Raw genomic sequence first — 20,593 nt, 5'->3', positions numbered from 1 at the left:
AATCGTATAAGATATAATGCTGTTTGCATTTTAAATTTAAAATGGCAAACTTGATATTGAACTCCTGTCATCTGATTTTTGGTCAAACACAAACACATTGTTTGGAGCATTCTAAAAGTGACAAAAATAGTCTCATCTGTAACACATGCAAAGAATGATGCAATGGCAAAATAATAACGTGTATTGCTGATTTATTAGTCAATATCTAAAATCAACACAACCAGTTTACCTTCATCACAAAAATCTTCATCAGAGTGGATTGGGTAAATGAACAAATGCAATCCAACACCCTTTACAATGTATCAGTTTTAATGAAAAGCAAACAGCAATGTAGAAGATTGTGCCTCCACTTCAATTTAATTTAATTCAATGCAAATATATGCCAACAGACCTACAAAGCCCAAGAATTACTTTACCTATACACATCAATCCACGAAGGAGTTCTATGTACACCTACACATCAGTTAGATACAAGTACAAGAGTTGAAAAAAAGTTTACCAGGGCTGCCAAACAACAAGTGTGTCTCTCCAAAACCAAAAAGAAATACCTGCATAGTGTGCATTATCAGCACATGCAAAGGAGAGGAGAGGGTCATGCGAGGGGTGAAAAATCAATACGGACAAAATAAAACCATTTCATTTTAAATATATCCTTCATGTTGTGTGTGTTTACATGCAGTGAGGATGGTGGCTTTTCAGTGCATTTCATTTAATTCATTTAGCTTATGAGTATTATCAGTGTACAAATGGTTTCACAATCACATTAAGTGAAAAAGTCTTTGTAAACAAAACAATAGCATTAGCAGGTGTCTTCCTCAACCTCATCTTAAAAGCAACCTCAAAGCAACCCTATTATCTACATCAAGCTCAATAAATCGATACGATAAGTCTGTCGTCCGTCTGCTTTATAATAGTGGTAGAACTCTCAAGTCCTGAAAGTTGGATCAGCTTGGTTGAGGAAGTGGGCAGAGATTCCAATACTTCCTAATACTTTTGTTCAGTTGTAATGAGAAAAACAAAACAAATACAGCACAAAATGCTCACTTCACGTTAATGACAATATGAGAGTGAATTATTAAGAACAGTAATGAAGAAGCGGACTTCTTACTTTAGAACAATACACATTTCAAAACACAATGACATTCCATAAGAATATATCTTTTATAAATAAAAATGTATGTTCATGTTTTTCACATCCAAAATTTATTTCATTTTTCCTTCAAAGGATTTTAGTTGGTGTACTGGGTAAGTGTCCTAATATCGGCGCAAATTTTAGCCAAAAGCAACACATCGGGGTTATGGAGGGGCCAAGTATTATACACAGTTATACACTCACTATTTACAGCTGTGAGAGGCAAGACAGAGGGATTCCTCCGAGTCTCTAGCCTGAAAGAGGAGGGCATTTCTAGCACTAAGTTCTTTTCGAGGAAAGCTGGTCTGCAGCCATGTTGGGCGCTTTTGGACACCCGCTCATTTTCTGTCTAATTTCTGCAACAAGGCGAAGCGGAGTGCCACACATTCACAGGATAACACATTTTGTAACGTATGAATGAAGTACTGTAGCCATAATGTTGCCATCTGTGTTAGTAGAAGCACAGTTACAGCGAGTGCATTGGTCAAATTGAGGAAAAAGAAAGACCATTTTGTCATCAATGACAAGTTTGTGTCAAATTAATAGTTTCCCTCTCAGTTAGATTTTAAGACAGGCTGCACCTGTTCCACAGCATAACTGCCTGTTGAAAAAAGGTGTAGCTGCGACGGGAGAGTAAATAAAGATGGGAAAAGGCTAAAGGAGTTAGAGAGCATGTTAGCAACATTTTCCAATAAAAGGGAGGAATTTTCCCATGTATTCTCTTCAAGGGAATCCTCATTCACGGGAGCGTCCCACAATAGCCAGGATGTAGAGGAAAATGTTGATGATGTCAGTGTAGAGGTTGAGGGAAGCAAAAATGTACTCCTCTGGACTCAGTGCCAGCTTCTTGTTGCCGAGGAGAAGCTGAGTGTCCACAGCCAAAAACTGAATTGAACAAGGATGGAATTAGTCATTTTGAAAGATTTTCAGAGACAACAGTAGTGCATAAAAGAACGAAGCCCCTTTTGTCATTTGAATGGGACCAGTAATGGATGCAATAGGGGTGCTCATGCAGACGGCTCACACAAAAAAGCAGGCTTATCAAAAAACTCGGATGAACTTTTAGAACATAAATTAGAATTCAACAACAAAAAGCTGCAGCGGTCAGACCAACATGTTCAGACTGGTAGATCACTAAAAGAGAATGTTGAGTTTCTACTGGCAACATAGTCACAACAAAAGATGAAATTATTGCACATCTTAGCGGCCAAAATCCAGGGGCAATAAAATCCTTCCTCCCAATATCATAAACCACTTTGAACTTCTATCTCACGGATCTATCCATTTACTGGATTGTCTTTTATCGTCTCAGTGGTTCACAGGTCACTCACAACAGTGAGTAGCAGAGTTCTGTCTGAATGTACATATATGCTTTGAGACAACTTGGGTGTGACACTGGATTGTGTTGGTAACACCATAAGGATCAATCTTCTCCAGCTAGTGCAGCAGTATATTAAAGGTCAATAAAGAAATGTATTTGTTCATCTACTGAATTCTAGTCTTCTTGGAGTTGTCTTCCTCTTCTGTCGGCCCAAAACACATGGCAGAGTTTCCCCCACTATTATAAAAGCCCCGCTCTGAAAAATGTGCAATTTACAGCAGTTCCACACTGACATGAAAATGTGACAAAAATGTCCGGGTAGTGCTCGCAGCGGGGCACAGAGCACCAGAGTGACTCCGTTTGCTTGACTACTACTACCCCCCCCCTCCCACCACCAGGCGGGAGTTGTAAACCTAGGGGAAACACTACATGCTAATCCTAACGACAAAGTTAACATCCCACGTTCCTCTTGCTCAGCAAACATCTTTGTCCTTCCCCTTAAACATTATGCAGATAAAATTTATTGAGCAGACTAAAGGCCCCTGGACGCAATTACCTCACAAATATTCAATAATACAATTTATAGAGTATTTATCTTTGGTGAATTGAACAGCCTTTGCTCAAGTAATGACATCCAACTGATCAAAATAGAGGCAAGAACTCACATATTTTACTGTGAGAAGTTGTGTGTCAGTGTGAAACTTACGCAAGTGAAGAGCAGGGCCCCCAGTGAGGCATAAACGATGTGAAGGATCCTGTGGCGGATGAAGATGCAGAGAACGGAGAAGAGCAACAGCACGATCAGGCAAACAAACAGCACGCCCTGACAGGAAGTGAAGTCATACTTGCTCTGTGAAGACAAGATGTTGGAAAACATGATAAGAGGTCAGACACAAGACTTAAAGAAATTGACTTCAAATGAAGTTGAAACCATTCATAAGACTCCCAAAGTAAGTCTTTTAAATATTTGATGTTTTAAACTTGTGCAGTCTGCTTTGATTTTGGTACATCTCTGTGTTCATTCAACACCTTTTAAACTCTCCTTACTGTATGAAATTTGCAATTTATCGCGAGTAAAAGTCTAAAGTCCTTATAAATCTTATAAATGAACAAGAAATCACTTTAGAATATCTTGAACTAGCGACACTTCCTGCTGTCCTCATGCACTTTGCTGTGCTCTCAACACTCCATAGTTAGACAGTAGTTTTCCAAACCACTGTCTTTTAGCGGGGCAGATGTTGTGATGGAAGTAGCCTAGCAGCTGCCAACATGTTCGGGGCACTATCAGTCCGTTTGCCACTTGACCCCCTTCTCTTTGACATGTGGAGTAATTCCTCTGCACAGTTCTCCGCTGTATGTCGCGCCTCTGTTTGTTTTACCTCCAATGCAATAATCTCTCTTCAGCTTCAGTCTCGGTCTCTCAGGTCTAACTGACTGACAAATTTGCTTTTACTGGGTTCAAGTATATTATCGGCTTTAATCTCGGCCACAACTATCTCATTGATTGGTGCGTTATCTTTGAGAGCCCTATATATATATATACATGTATGTACTGTACAAATCTAAATCATAAGAAATGATCCCGTTTGCTTTGAATCTGAGTGCAGATGCTATTCTTTAGACATCTAAATACACTTATTCAAACAGCTGTTTGTGTCTGCTGACCTGTAGTGAGAAGAGCACGACCGTGAAGCAGACGACTGCAGTGATGCCAACGGCCATGATGACAGTGTCTGTGTCATAGAAGCTGGCAATCATGCCCACCATGTAGGAGAGACTCAGGGTCAGAATGGACTGCAAGACACAGACAACACATACCAAAAGTCAACAGCACTTATGAGACACTTTACATGTCAGTAGATTCACGGATGGTTTCATAAAAGAAAATAACACACCAATCTGCATGGTCTTTAGTATAGATGTTTGGAAAAATTAAAATTTACTCTCTCACATCCCACAAACAAACTTGAACAAACTTGAATAGTTTAATGTCCAGATGAAAATGTTGCTTCTAAAATGATCAGAATTGAAACTGCTGAATACGAAGATGTATCGTATTCATCAAGCAGTCCTCAGACTGACGTGAGGGCTCATGCCAAGCTACTCACTTTGTGGTCTTTATACGATTGTGTTTAGATGTTATTCATTGCGACATGACAAAACCTTTTAGGGATTTGGCTTTATGGCGTGTTCTTACCAGTGCGACCAAATTCCAGGGGTGTTTGCGGCGGAACTCTCCACAACAGCTGAGGACGATCAGACACACAAAAAAGACTGCATAGGACACATAGTATGTCCACGGGTTGCGCCGCACAAAGTACTTGGCCTCATCGACGAAGGTGAAGACAGCAACAAACGAGAAAGTGACAGCCAGCTGCACTGTGAGAACCATGAAGACCTGACAGGGGGATTGAGGGGAGAGATGAAAAATGATGTTCCGTTGGCTTTTTTTCATTAATATTTATAATGTTTTATGCTAACATTTCCCTCTTTATCTAACCCATTTAATCTGTTCCACATAGTCAAGAACCTACTTTTCTGATGAAGGCTTGTCTGATGGTCTTGTCCTCAAAGCCAGAGTCGGTGAACTCCTCATTGTCGTAGTAAGATGGAGGCCCCTCGCTATGGTAACCAGGACCGCCGGTAGGAGCTGAAGAACAACAATTAAACAGCCCACCGGTTTGTTTTGTTACCGGCCTTTCACATGACTTAGGCGAGGTGTGCACGCAAGTGAGCATGTGTTTTTTTTGGACAGAGAAATAGCACAGTGACGTGACATTATGTGCTAACTTTTTGATTATGTCATGGTTTATGGCCTCCCATTCAAGTGTCTAATAACAAAAGAACAAAGTGGCCTAGGAAAGGGGAAGTATGATCATTAAAGCCTCTTTGGTTTCACCACTCACCCATTGGGTCAACGGGAAAGCCTTGCTGTGGGTGTCCTTGCTGATAAGGCCCCTGAGTGTAGGGTCCCTGTGGGTAGGGCATCTGAGCGTAAGGCATCTGAGGGTAGGGACCAGGGGCGAAGCCCGGTCCAGCCTGGGGGTAGCCTGGCTGTCCGTATCCGGTTGCTGGGGGGTACGGTTCCCCGGGGGCTTGGCTGTAGTTAGGAGGGGGCATGCCGAAACCCGGCTGAGGGGGTCCATAGACGTTGTTGTGAAGCGGGTTGTTCTCACCCATAACAGGGAATCCACTCTTGTCCTGGGACATGATGTGGGTGATGGCTCACTCTGCTACTAGAACAATCTATGAGATGAGGAGAAAGGATTTAGGATTAGCTCACCTAAAAAAACATATGCATAGAGTACATTGAACAGGCGAGTATGTTTCAGTATGAACATTCCTCCAAGGTCAACATCTTTATTACCTCTCAAATGTCTCAGAGGTAAGCAGAGAAAAAGTAATGACGGTTCAGTGTGCAGGCCAAACTGGCAAAGACACAAGCACTGCATATCCCTGATTGAAAAGGTGACCTGCAATCAAACCATGATGCAGCAAAAAGAGAACACAGGTGCATTCTCTCTCCTTAACATCCAGCTGTTTTACCTTCCTTTTATGGATTGATTACTTTACCCTACAATATGCATTATAGTTACTCTGCAGATACAAATCCAAATGTGATTGGTCTTCATATGGTGCTATTGTGGATAAACAGGAAAATAACTACTGAGGCTGAAACCTCTGAGGAATACAGGTCCTATAAGTGAGAAAACTAAGCTGTGAGGGTTTAGAAAAAAGCTAAAAAAAACAAAAAGAGAAGAATCACCAAAGGACTTGCACCTGCAATAGAGGAGAGCGCACTACTCTGGTAAGAGAGCAGGGTCACATTGGAGGAAACGCATCTGGCTGTAAATCAAGGCCTTGAAACGGATCAGGGAGATCAAAAGGAAGAACACAACTAAAGTCAAATGTATACTTTTTGTCATTGTTTTGGGTTTTATAAGGTTCCAAAAAAATGTTTTCAGTTAGTTGATGTTTGACCTTTTTGCCTAAAAAGTGACTTTGAATAATAAGAATTTCCTGAAAGATATTATTTTGAAGGTATGTCATTGTTACATGTGTGTGAAACTATTTAAATAAGAAGGTTTGACCATGTGCTGGATCATTTTTAAGAGCTGTGAATAAATCTCTTCTCAGTGAAAACTTGATTACCAGTGATTACAGGCTTCATTCATACCTACATCATTCTGTAAATTTCCAACACTAACATCATTGATTTAACCAGCACAGAAAGTACAGCAATGATGGAGTAAAATTGAGGAGACTGCAAAATCTGTCCCCCCCAGTCCCGACATTATTATCACCAACGAAGGTGTCACCTTGGTAACAAAACATATCATTAATCTTATTTGCTTCCAGAAGAGACCTGACATATTGGCCATTACTGCAGTGTCCCTCCCCCCGGGAGGCCACACCATTAACGGGGGGGGGTCAACGGGTTTCTGTGTCATTTATCTTTCAGTCCTCCGTATAAAGCAGATTGACCACATGTATGCCACGGGAGTGCACGCTAGAAAACAGAAATCTTTCCCCAAGTGACGTCAGCTGTACAACGTTGATCGGTGCTTTACAATGTACTGTGTAGGTTTCATACAAAAGACCTGTAGGAAACTCTCTGCCAGCAATATGGGAGCCAAAAGCCATTCATCTAATTGCTGAATATAAAGCTGGAGTCCGCAGCACACGGAGGTAGAACTGCTATTTGAACTACAGCCACAGTACAGCTGTATAAATAATGCATGCCAAAGCACTAACAAGCAAACACACTCTCAGTTCTCATGATGCTATTTCTTTCACACGTACCACCAACAAATATATAAATACATGAGAAAAGAAATATCCATTCAGTGCCAGATTAGAAAGTTAAAAATCAAGCTTACTGTTTCTCCCTACTTTCTAGGCCACACAGTAAGCGTTATGCAACACTGCTCCAATTCTCCCTGGTAAATGCATGCAGAGTCTGGTGTGTGTCCACATGATCTGTCTGTGCATCACTGGGACAGTTCAATGAGACACTGCAGACAAACATGGCGAGTGCTGGCTCTCCTTCACACAGACATTCTCCATTAAGATCATAACAGATTACAATTATTATCTGAGGAGCCAAATCCCTGCCGGCTTTCCGGACAACAATGGTTGTATAAGGGCGGCATGGAGCACACTGAGTGCAGCAATGATAGAGGAATTCTTAAAGAAAGAATTCCTCTATTATTGAAATGTTTGCTCTGTGTTGAATATTGTTTATCATGTCTCGTGACATGAAATGACAAACATCCTAGGCAGTAATTCTGTAACACAACTAAGGTTTTATTATCTGTCATCTGAGGAAACACAGAGCTGTAATTGAGTTGTTAAGAAGTCCATAACTAATTATGTGACACGCATAGTCAAAGCATGTGATCCCTCCCTGTCCAATGTTCATTGAAAGCATTTAGGTGTGGACTGGAGAGGATTTGCACTTGATGTCCGTGCTGGGATATGAGGCTGGAATCACATGTGAAAGAATTCTATTGATATAAGAAACAAACTGTGCTCAGGGTCTTTTTACATAAACCAGTTATAGTCTTGCACAAACACATGCTCGGTGTGATTTTCTTAAGCACATGGTGATATTATGAAATTGCTTTTTTTTTTCTCTGTCCATCAATTATCATAGTTTAGCCTTTGAAATAATCCATAACTGAAACTGTGTGTGAATCATATGTTTGGACATTGTCAAAGATTCTAGAATTATAATGAAATATAATCAGATTATTCTTAGAAATAATAATTGAATTATTCGCCAGTCACTAGTTTTGTGGATGAGCTCTAGGTTGGCTCCGTCAGGCAGAGGCGGTCTTTAACTCTGATACTTGTAACTGTTAATTGTTTAAGAAGTACTTAAATAAAATAATTATAACTCCAGAAGCAAACAAATGTCAAAGCTACGAAGTAAAGGACATCAAAAGTCAGTGCCCTGACTGCCAGCCACTCAATTCAACACACAATAGTTCAACAACCACAACGGTTTTACTTCCATGTCTGTGGCAAAAGTGAAGCCAGTCAATACAGTTATTTTTGAGAAGGGTGAAAAGGTTATGTACAGCATTACGTGGGTGATTTCAAATCCTCTTAGAACAGACGCCCCCGACGCTAGATGGACAAAAACAACGCCACTATCTCTGAATTCTGCTGATAGCCATCGCAAGCGGAATTTGAAGGGGGGGGGGGGTTCACTCGGCCAGCCAGAGCCACAATACCTCGAAAAACCCACATACAACATCCTATGCGCATGTAAATGCAACACCAGGAAATCCAGTGACAACAGGAACAAGCAGTGGGGCCCATACAGAGGTCAGAGTGCTAAAATAAAACGAAAGAAAAATGAGCTTATTTCAAAGAATCAGTCATGTTGTTTTACAGTCACATGATGAGTGACTCATTTTGCGCTTAATGTTTCATGTGGTTCTTTCAAACACTATCAACAACAGAAAAAAAGATAATTTTAATCTAAACCCTTGTAGCGCCGTTATTACAATTCCATTTGGACCACCTGGTAGATAAATCCCCCACTGAGTCGCTGAGAGCCGATGAAGCGCTAAGGCAAGATTTTTTCATTGCGATGCGCCACGTCAGCAGCTATTGCTATGTCAAACCATACCGACACCTCGCCTTGAGGCAGATGGCTGCACTTTAGGTGGATCAGTTAGGTAACATCCTGCAACCATGGTGGATGACTTTGCGTTTATTCTGAAAAAACACAGAGTCAATTTATCTTTGTCCTCTTTACAACATGAACATTAATAGGTTTAACACTAGTTTATCCTGTTGTAACAAAGTTGTTCTGTTCAAAATGTCATAGATTATTAGAAGGATAACATTTTCTTGTTGAACCAATGTAAATGTATATGTTGTAATGTGTTGCAATAACTGAAGAGAAATGTTGCTACATCTCAAAAGTATAACTAACTGATCCTTAAAAGTCTTAATCTGACCAAACAGTACAGAAGTTAAGCAAACACACTTATCATAACTGTATGTATTGCATTGGGTATAGTGTATAATGATACTACGTATTATGCTACATTCTTCTTGATTAATCAATATATTTATTTTGGTCAGTAAATTTCAGAACATTGTCAGAGATGTCCATCACGTGTCTTCCACCAACAGTCCAAAATATGTTCAGATACAATAACATTCCTTAGAGGAACGCAGCTGCAACTATAGTTAAAAGTACATTTTTATTTTAAAATTAATGTAATGATTAATCTCTTGATTTATTAACTAATTAGTGTTCAGTTAATAGGATATTTGTTTTGCAATTATACATATCAATTTCATTACATTTAACAATATTATTTACTTTCATTATAAATTGACATACAAATAATTTATTGAACTGATTGAACTTCTAAATGTCCGAATACAGTGTGAAATGTGTGTCTCTATTTTCTAGAACAAGGTCATTAAATATTACAAATTAGTCAAACAGCTATTCTATGCTAATAGCTAATTTATGATCATGGAAACTTATGATATAATAAATTAGGTTTACAAATATTTAAAAGAAGAGCAGTAAACACTCACATTTGAAAACTGAACATTCACAGCTGAAAACCACCACTTGACGTGATATTAATGACACGCAATGTATAGTGACTTATAAAACTGCGGTCATGTGGACCGCATTTCAAAAGGAAATGCGCCTCTATGTAAGGTATTACGGTAAATGGGTCTGTACAGCCAAAAAGGCACTGAACATCATTTGAAGTGTCTTTTTTCAATATTTGAACTCTCTTTAAATCAGATAGAAGCCGGGTAACACTCTTCTGAAACTTGATCCTATTTCACCTCGACCTCCTCTATCAATATGTAAAGTTACATAAAATATTACTGTGTAGTTTTTGAGATAACTGAAGGTAAAGTTAGTAATATTGCCATTATATTCGTCTTTTTCTCAATCTTTGAATTCTCTTTAAATTAGATAGAAGCCGGGTAACACTCTTTTGCCACTTGATCCTGGTTCATGTTGACCTCCTCTATTAACATGTAAAGATACATAAAATATTACTGTGTACTTTTTGAGATATTTGAAGGTAAAGTTATTACTTTTGCCATTATATTCGTCTTTTCCTCAATCTTTGAACTATCTTTAAATTAGATAGAAACCGGGTAACACTCTTCTGACACTTGGTCCTGGTTCATGTTGACCTCCCCTATCATCATGTACATTTACATAAAATATTACTGTGTACTTTTTGAGATACTTGAGGGTAAAGTTAGTACTTTTGCCATTATATTCGTCTTTTTCTCAATCTTTGAACTATCTTTAAATTAGATAGCAGCTGGGTAACACTCTTTTGACACTTGATCCTATTACACGTTGGCCTCCTCTATTAACATGTAAAGTTACATAAAATATTACTGTGTACTTTTTGAGATAACTGAAGGTAAAGTTAGTACTTTTGCCATTATATTCGTCTTTTCTATATATGTGAACTGTCTTTAAATCAGATCGAAGCCGGGTAACACTCTTCTGACACTTGGTCCTGGTTCATGTTGACCTCCCCTATCATCATGTACATTTACATAAAATATTACTGTGTACTTTTTGAGATAACTGAAGATAAAGTTAGTAATATTGCCATTATATTCGTCTTTTCTCTATCTTTGAACTATCTTTAAATCAGATAGAAGACGGGTAACACTCTTTTGACACTTGATCCTGGTTCATGTTGACCTCCTCTATTAACATGTAAAGTTACATAAAATATTACTGTGTAGTTTTTGAGATAACAAGGTAAAGTTATTACTTTTGCCATTATATTCGTCTTTTCCTCAATCTTTGAACTATCTTTAAATTAGATAGAAACCGGGTAACACTCTTCTGACACTTGGTCCTGGTTCATGTTGACCTCCCCTATCATCATGTACATTTACATAAAATATTACTGTGTACTTTTTGAGATACTTGAGGGTAAAGTTAGTACTTTTGCCATTATATTCGTCTTTTTCTCAATCTTTGAACTATCTTTAAATTAGATAGCAGCTGGGTAACACTCTTTTGACACTTGATCCTATTACACGTTGGCCTCCTCTATTAACATGTAAAGTTACATAAAATATTACTGTGTACTTTTTGAGATAACTGAAGGTAAAGTTAGTACTTTTGCCATTATATTCGTCTTTTCTATATATGTGAACTGTCTTTAAATCAGATCGAAGCCGGGTAACACTCTTCTGACACTTGGTCCTGGTTCATGTTGACCTCCCCTATCATCATGTACATTTACATAAAATATTACTGTGTACTTTTTGAGATAACTGAAGATAAAGTTAGTAATATTGCCATTATATTCGTCTTTTCTCTATCTTTGAACTATCTTTAAATCAGATAGAAGACGGGTAACACTCTTTTGACACTTGATCCTGGTTCATGTTGACCTCCTCTATTAACATGTAAAGTTACATAAAATATTACTGTGTAGTTTTTGAGATAACAAGGTAAAGTTATTACTTTTGCCATTATATTCGTCTTTTCCTCAATCTTTGAACTATCTTTAAATTAGATAGAAACCGGGTAACACTCTTCTGACACTTGGTCCTGGTTCATGTTGACCTCCCCTATCATCATGTACATTTACATAAAATATTACTGTGTACTTTTTGAGATACTTGAGGGTAAAGTTAGTACTTTTGCCATTATATTCGTCTTTTTCTCAATCTTTGAACTGTCTTTAAATTAGATAGCATCTGGGTAACACTCTTTTGACACTTGATCCTATTTTAAGTTGACCTCCTCTATTACCATCTCAAATTACATGAAATATTACTGTGTACTTTTTGAGATACTTGAAGGTAAGGTTAGTAAAATTGCCATTAGATTCGTCTTTCTTTCATTCTTTGAACTGTCTTTAAATTAGATAGCAGCTGGGTAACACTCTTTTCACACTTGATCCTATTTTAAGTTGACCTCCTCTATTAACATGTACATTTACATAAAATATTACTGTGGAACTTTTGAGATAACTGAAGGTAAAGTTAGTACTTTTGCCATTAGATTCGTCTTTTTCTCAATCTTTGAACTATCTTTAAATTAGATAGCAGCTGGGTAACACTCTTTTGACACTTGATCCTATTACACGTTGGCCTCCTCTATTAACATGTGAAGTTACATAAAATATTACTGTGTACTTTTTGAGATAACTGAAGGTAAAGTTAGTACTTTTGCCATTATATTCGTCTTTTCTATATATGTGAACTGTCTTTAAATCAGATCGAAGCCGGGTAACACTCTTCTGACACTTGGTCCTGGTTCATGTTGACCTCCCCTATCATCATGTACATTTACATAAAATATTACTGTGTACTTTTTGAGATAACTGAAGATAAAGTTAGTAATATTGCCATTATATTCGTCTTTTCTCTATCTTTGAACTATCTTTAAATCAGATAGAAGACGGCTAACACTCTTTTGACACTTGATCCTATTACACGTTGGCCTCCTCTATTAACATGTAAAGTTACATAAAATATTACTGTGTACTTTTTGAGAAAATTGAAGGCAAAGTCAGCAATATTGCCATTATATTCGTCTTTTTGTCAATGTTTGAATTATTTTTAAATTAGATAGCAGCCGGGTAACACTCTTTTGACACTTGATCCTATTACACGTTGGCCCCCTCTATTAACATGTAAAGTTACATAAAATATTACTGTGGAACTTTTGAGATAACTGAAGGTAAAGTTAGTACTTTTGCCATTAGATTCGTCTTTTTCTCAATCTTTGAACTATCTTTAAATTAGATAGCAGCTGGGTAACACTCTTTTGACACTTGATCCTATTACACGTTGGCCTCCTCTATTAACATGTGAAGTTACATAAAATATTACTGTGTACTTTTTGAGATAACTGAAGGTAAAGTTAGTACTTTTGCCATTATATTCGTCTTTTCTATATATGTGAACTGTCTTTAAATCAGATCGAAGCCGGGTAACACTCTTCTGACACTTGGTCCTGGTTCATGTTGACCTCCCCTATCATCATGTACATTTACATAAAATATTACTGTGTACTTTTTGAGATAACTGAAGATAAAGTTAGTAATATTGCCATTATATTCGTCTTTTCTCTATCTTTGAACTATCTTTAAATCAGATAGAAGACGGCTAACACTCTTTTGACACTTGATCCTATTACACGTTGGCCTCCTCTATTAACATGTAAAGTTACATAAAATATTACTGTGTACTTTTTGAGAAAATTGAAGGCAAAGTCAGCAATATTGCCATTATATTCGTCTTTTTGTCAATGTTTGAATTATTTTTAAATTAGATAGCAGCCGGGTAACACTCTTTTGACACTTGATCCTATTACACGTTGGCCCCCTCTATTAACATGTAAAGTTACATAAAATATTACTGTGTACTTTTAGAGATACTTGAAAGTAAAGTTAGTACTTTTGCAATTATATTCGTTTTTTCTCAATCTTTGAACTGTCTTTAAATCAGATAGAAGCCGAGCCAATGGTGGGCCTCAGCCGGCACGCGTCAGCCTTCACTTTTATTTAGCTACAGGGTCCTTTGACTGGAGTTGGTTAATTAACGCCCTGGCGATGCAACAAGGTTGGTCGCTCTGAGGACTGTCTGTCCCGGAGAACAATTGGACCGGGGGCAGGGTCGGCCGAAAGGCGGTGGCGGTGCAGGGCCGCAGTGCCTTTTGACCTCTCAACGGTTTTACGCCCTGTTGAACTCTCTCTTCATAGTCCTTTTTAATTTTTCTTCATTGGCATGACGTTAATTTGTGGAGTAAAACATATTTCATCCCATATTTGGGGAGCTTTTATCAACCATAAAATGTATGCGCCCCCCCCCCAACTTGATTTTGGTTTGTTGCCTCAGGGCAACTTGTATATATAAAGTGAAATAAGTCAAAAAAGCAATGTAGGCATTTAGAAAGAAGTTCATTTTGAGGACATTAACTACAAATGGATCCAAACATAAATTAAAAAATATTAAACAAAGAAATGAAATTACCAACACTGTATGTACAAAATCCACATCCAAAACATGTAAACTTAAAGGGCTTGTTTGTGTCACTTTGTATGGCATACACATTCGACTGACCTACAATAACCTGAAGAATATCTTAAAATACTGAAGGGGGGACATGATATCATTAGAAATGTTATGCCAGGGCGAGCACAAAATGTATTGTGGGGTGTTCAGCCTCTACTATGTCTTCATCCTCATCTTGATCCACAGACTCACTGTCGCTTTGATCAGACATGCGTTATCCTAAGAAAGTACAAATATGAATGTCATATTCAAAATGAATGAATGAATGAAGGACACACATTGTTCTACTGACTGACCCCTGACGGACCCCTGATCTCCTAACTGTCTGGCAGGGATCCAATCTTTCTGACTCCTTTCAAGCTCACTTTCCTCGTTGTCACTGTCCTCACTGTCAGATGGATCAGCCCTAACAGCTTGATTTTCAAACATTTCGCCCATTAAATGTTCCTGTTTCCATTCCCATTCAATATCAGTAGTTGGTACAACAAAAATATTGACTGTGGTCAATGACCTAACTGCACAGTGTTGCCTTGTGTCAACTAACCAAAACACCCAGTTTTAATAAAGAAATAATAAATCAATTACCAAATATACTTATTTACATACTCATGCACACAAAAACATATTCTTTAATGAAGATATTTTATAGACCAGTTTTAGAGTTACTTTTGTCTCACAGATTTGGGGTATTGTGTCCCATGCAGCTTGGCAGCCATAAAAGAATGCTTCACCCAAAGAGAAAAAGTCTCACCCACTTTGGGCCTTCCTTTGATTGGACGCAGACATGTCTGCTGAAATTATATATGTGGTGGGGTTGAATGGAGCCTAGTCCACAGTATTTGCGTGCCTTAGGTATTCTCTATAATTCTTGGGGTGCAAGTCCCCAGGTGGCGTTGTTGGTCTCTCTCCCTAACGCCCCGCCGCATATACATTGTTTTTGATTAAAGGGTAGGTCAGTGTAAGGTCCAAAAAAGTATTGTGTTGCTTGAAGACAAAACCCCCGGAAAGCAGCCGGTCCGGACTCAGTCTCGCTTCCGACATGAAGCAGCACGTGAAGCTGGGGAAACACGTCTCTGCCTCTCGGTCCATCAGCACCGGTTCAATGAAGACAGTGGAGATGGTCGTGGACTTCAGGAGGAATACAGCCCTACCTTCCCCCCTCACCTTGTGTGACTCCCCCGTCACCACTGTGGACTCCTTCCGTTTTCTGGGCTCCATCATCACCCAGGACCTCAAGTGGGAGCTGAACATCAGCTCCATCACGAAAAAGGCTCAGCAGAGGATGTTCTTCCTGAGGCAGCTGAAGAAATTCAACCTGCCTCAGACGATGATGGTGCACTTCTACACGGCCATCATGGAGTCCATCCTCTGTTCCTCCATCACCGTGTGGTACGCTGCAGCCACAGCCAAGGACAAGGGCAGGCTGCAGCATGTCATCCGCTCTGCAGAGAGGGTGATTGGCTGCAATCTTCCGTCTCTCCAGAACTTGTTCGCTTCCAGGTCTTTGAAGCGGGCCAGAAAGATTGTAGCCGACCCCTCCCACCCTGGACATGAACTGTTTGTGCCCCTTCCATCCGGCAGGAGGCTGCGGTCCATCAGGACTAAGACCTCCCGCCACACGAACAGTTTCTTCCCTTCGGCAGTCGGGCTCATCAACAGAGGCCGGGGCCCCCCCTGACTGACTCGGACTCCCATGTTCATTCATTCACTTTGTCACTTTCACTTGTCACTCGTCACTTGTTTAGCTGGTGCACTTAATCTATAATCTATATTTTTATTTATAATTTTCTTATCTCCCCTAACTTACTAACCCATAGCTTTAGTTTTTAGCGTACTAACCCATAGCATATATTTTATTATACACTTATTTTATTTTGATCTCATTTGCACTATGTCATCATTATTGTACTGTCTTCTGTCATGCACCAACCGCCAAGACAATTTCCATGTATGTCCAACATATTATGACAATAAACGTTTCCTGATTCCTGAAGGTTACAGTCTGCCATAGAGGTTTACGGAACTTGTTCACTATCAATCTCGTGCTAGTATTTAGCCTTTGATGGAGTTCTTAGGGTTAGGGTTTGTTGTCCAAACAACCCGACTTCAAGAAAGGTTGTTACGGCCTCCTGCCATCTATGGGCTCTGCCTCAATCTGATGTGCAGGCTGAGCGGTCCCACGTGGAACCGCATTTTGGCACTGGGCTCTTTCCTCTTCGCTTGCCGCTACTGCGGGTAACCTTGTAAGTTTCCTTTCCTGCACTTAGTAAGATGCTTTAATTCAGAGGGTTAGCTTGTCTGATCTGAGGTCAAAGTCAAATGAGGTGCAGCCCCAGAACTGCTGGAGCGATAGAGGAGGGTCCCACCCATGGACCCCCGCAGGAGCAACTCCTTTCGTAACCGGAACACGCATAACGCGGTCAGTACAAAAACAAAAGTCCACCGGCAGCTACATCCAACCGAGGAGGAATAATGGCCTGATAGGGGCCCCTGGATCGTACATCCTGTGGTCTGCACTGAAGGGGACAAAGTACCAACTGCGCTGACTTTCTCTTATTTCAAACTGTACAGTAAAGGTTTATAGAAATATACATGGGCATAGAGGGAAGGGAAATGACAAATAACATGTCATTCTTACTGATTTCACCTGTGCTCATAAGCTACAAAATCTAATTTTATGCAACTTTACATGTTAATAGAGGAGGTCAACATGAAGCAGGATCAAGTGTCAAAAGAGTGTTACCCGGCTTGTATCTGATTTAAAGACAGTTCAATGATTGAGAAAAAGACGAATATAATGGCAATATTACTAACTTTACCTTCAAGTATCTCAAAAAGTACACAGTAATATTTTATGTAATTTGAGATGGTAATAGAGAAGGTCGACGTGAAATAGGATCAAGTGTCAAAAGAGTGTTACCCAGCTGCTATCTAATTTAAAGACAGTTCAAAGAATGAAAGAAAGACGAATATAATGGCAAAATTACTAACTTTGCCTTCAGTTATCTCAAAAAGTACACAGTAATATTTTATGTAAATGTACATGGTGATAGGGGAGGTCAACGTGTAATATGATCAAGTGTCGAAAGAGTGTTACCCAGCTGCTATCTAATTTAAAGACAGTTCAGAAATGAAAAAAAGACGAATATATTGGCAATATTACTAACTTTACCTTCAGGTATCTCAAAAAGTACACAGTAATATTTCATGTAAATGTACAAGTTAATAGAGGAGGTCAACTTAAAATTGGATCAAGTGTCAGAAGAGTGTTACCCGGCTTGTATCTGATTTAAAGACAGTTCAATGATTGAGAAAAAGACGAATCTAATGGCAATTTTACTAACCTTACCTTCAAGTATCCCAAAAAGTACACAGTAATAATTTATGTAAATGTACATGGTGATAGAGGAGGTCGACATGAAATAGGATCAAGTGTCAGAAGAGTGTTACCCGGCTTCGATCTGATTTAAAGACAGTTCAAAGATTGAGAAAAAGACGAATATAATGGCAAAAGTACTAACTTTACCCTCAAGTATCTCAAAAAGTACACAGTAATATTTCATGTAATTTGAGATGGTAATAGAGGAGGCCAACGTGTAATAGGATCAAGTGTCAAAAGAGTGTTACCCAGCTGCTATCTAATTTAAAGATAGTTCAAAGATTGAGAAAAAGACGAATATAATGGCAAAAGTACTAACTTTGCCTTCAGTTATCTCAAAAAGTACACAGTAATATTTTATGTAATTTGAGATGGTAATAGAGGAGGTCGACGTGAAATAGGATCAAGTGTCGAAAGAGTGTTACCCGTCTTCTATCTGATTTAAAGATAGTTCAAAGATTGAGAAAAAGACGAATCTAATGGCAAAAGTACTAACTTTACCTTCAGTTATCTCAAAAAGTACACAGTAATATTTCATGTAATTTGAGATGGTAATAGAGGAGGTCAACTTAAAATAGGATCAAGTGTCAGAAGAGTGTTACCCGGCTTGTATCTGATTTAAAGACAGTTCAAAGATTGAGAAAAAGACGAATCTAATGGCAAAAGTACTAACTTTACCTTCAGGTATCTCAAAAAGTACACAGTAATATTTCATGTAAATGTACAAGTTAATAGAGGAGGTCAACTTAAAATTGGATCAAGTGTCAGAAGAGTGTTACCCGGCTTGTATCTGATTTAAAGACAGTTCAATGATTGAGAAAAAGACGAATCTAATGGCAATTTTACTAACCTTACCTTCAAGTATCCCAAAAAGTACACAGTAATAATTTATGTAAATGTACATGGTGATAGAGGAGGTCGACATGAAATAGGATCAAGTGTCAGAAGAGTGTTACCCGGCTTCGATCTGATTTAAAGACAGTTCAAAGATTGAGAAAAAGACGAATATAATGGCAAAAGTACTAACTTTACCCTCAAGTATCTCAAAAAGTACACAGTAATATTTCATGTAATTTGAGATGGTAATAGAGGAGGCCAACGTGTAATAGGATCAAGTGTCAAAAGAGTGTTACCCAGCTGCTATCTAATTTAAAGATAGTTCAAAGATTGAGAAAAAGACGAATATAATGGCAAAAGTACTAACTTTACCCTCAAGTATCTCAAAAAGTACACAGTAATATTTCATGTAATTTGAGATGGTAATAGAGGAGGTCAACTTAAAATAGGATCAAGTGTCAAAAGAGTGTTACCCGGCTGCTATCTAATTTAAAGACAGTTCAAAGATTGAGAAAAAGACGAATATAATGGCAAAAGTACTAACTTTGCCTTCAGTTATCTCAAAAAGTACAAATTAATATTTCATGTAAATGTACAAGTTAATAGAGGAGATCAGATTTAAATAGGACCAAGTGTCAAAAGAGTGTTACCCATCTGCTATCTGATTTAAAGAGAGTTCAAATATTGATAAAAGACACTTCAAATGATGATCAGTGCCTTTTTGGCTGTACAGCCCCTTTTACCGTAATACCCAACATAGAGGCGCATTTCCTTTTGAAATGCGGTCCACATGACCGCAGTCTTATAAACACACCGAAATGCAACTGGGACTCCACTTAACGACCACCCTGGACTAATAACGATGATATTATGTTGTACATATAACGTTATATATATATTATTTAAAGGCTGACACCAGAAAATCCACAACAGACACATGAATACAACACAGTCAGCCTCGTTGTCATGGCGCACTCCCTCCATCCGACGTTGGGCCCCACCGGCGCAGACCAACACTGCGGCACCGAGAGCATCTGCTTGGGTTACTTCGAATCCAAACTCACAAATGTTTTCTTGCAAGAACGCCATTGTGAACAACACATGGATAAACGGCGAGTGATGAACGTTGGGCGGTGGGTGTACAGCATCCCCCTTTCGCCATGTTTTATCCATGAGTATTTTTCTTTTTTTAGGATCAAGTTTACGGTGCTAAGCAGTGACTCACCGCGTCTATTTAGCTATAAACGTAAAGCGTTATGCAGCAGATAACACCATCTGTTTGTGTCGATTCGCCGCTTTTCCACCTCGCTGACGTTACGTGACAGTTGGCGACCGGCAAGATGCTGACCGTTGCTAACGACTGCCCCGCTGGCTAGCAGCGCAAACCGGCGTATTTTACCACGCTAATTCAACCGTTTCGACGTATTAAACACACACACACAAGCAACTCAGACCCAGCGGAGTCCAACCCACGTACCTTTAATGTGTTCAATTTACAGTGGCTGCCCACATTAGCTCTCCCTCCTCCTCCTAGTCGCTGGACTCGGACTGATCAACTGAGCTGGGTCACTCGAGCCTCTGACGACACCAAACGAAGTGGTCACGTGGTGTGTGGGAAACTCCGCGTGGACACAATGTATCTATGCTCGCGCCATAATGACGCAGTGCTTTTCGTTAGGGTCATCTTAGAGTGATAAATAAAATGTGCATATACTTAAAAAAAAATTACAACCTCAAAATTGATCATTTTAGTGACACTAATGTACTTTTACTTGAGGTAATTTAGATATTATTTGTACTTTTTGTAAAGGATTTTTTAAATGCAATTTTACTTACAGAGTATTTATGTCGGATAAGAGTTGTT

General features: G+C 38.9%; 1 protein-coding gene across 1 annotated transcript; it reads right to left on the bottom strand.

The window, feature by feature from the left end:
- Positions 1-174: 174 nt before the first annotated feature.
- grinaa (glutamate receptor, ionotropic, N-methyl D-aspartate-associated protein 1a (glutamate binding)) lies at positions 175-20,353 on the bottom strand. The gene is made up of 7 exons (XM_037474749.2): positions 20,207-20,353; positions 5,360-5,699; positions 4,988-5,103; positions 4,651-4,851; positions 4,119-4,247; positions 3,160-3,303; positions 175-2,017 (listed from the first exon to the last, which is right to left on the bottom strand). The coding sequence occupies exons 2-7, from the start codon at positions 5,661-5,663 to the stop codon at positions 1,868-1,870; spliced, it is 1,044 nt and encodes a 347-aa protein (XP_037330646.1). The 5' UTR covers positions 5,664-5,699; positions 20,207-20,353; the 3' UTR covers positions 175-1,867.
- Between the last annotated feature and the right edge of the window lie 240 nt (positions 20,354-20,593).

The sequence above is a fragment of the Pungitius pungitius genome, chromosome 17 (assembly GCF_949316345.1).
Source record: "Pungitius pungitius chromosome 17, fPunPun2.1, whole genome shotgun sequence".
NCBI classification, from domain to species: domain Eukaryota; kingdom Metazoa; phylum Chordata; class Actinopteri; order Perciformes; family Gasterosteidae; genus Pungitius; species Pungitius pungitius.
Note: the sequence above shows the minus strand (reverse complement) of the source record. Positions and strands in the feature narration are given on the sequence as shown.

Excerpts from the sequence above, each read along its gene's own strand:
- grinaa (XM_037474749.2), bottom strand. The coding sequence starts at position 5,663 with ATGTCCCAGGACAAGAGTGGATTCCCTGTTATGGGTGAGAACAACCCG. Across the intron at positions 5,104-5,359 it reads CTTTCCCGTTGACCCAATGG|CTCCTACCGGCGGTCCTGGT; the intron begins GTGAGTGGTGAA and ends GTTGTTCTTCAG. Across the intron at positions 3,304-4,118 it reads TCGTGCTCTTCTCACTACAG|AGCAAGTATGACTTCACTTC; the intron begins GTCAGCAGACAC and ends TTGTCTTCACAG.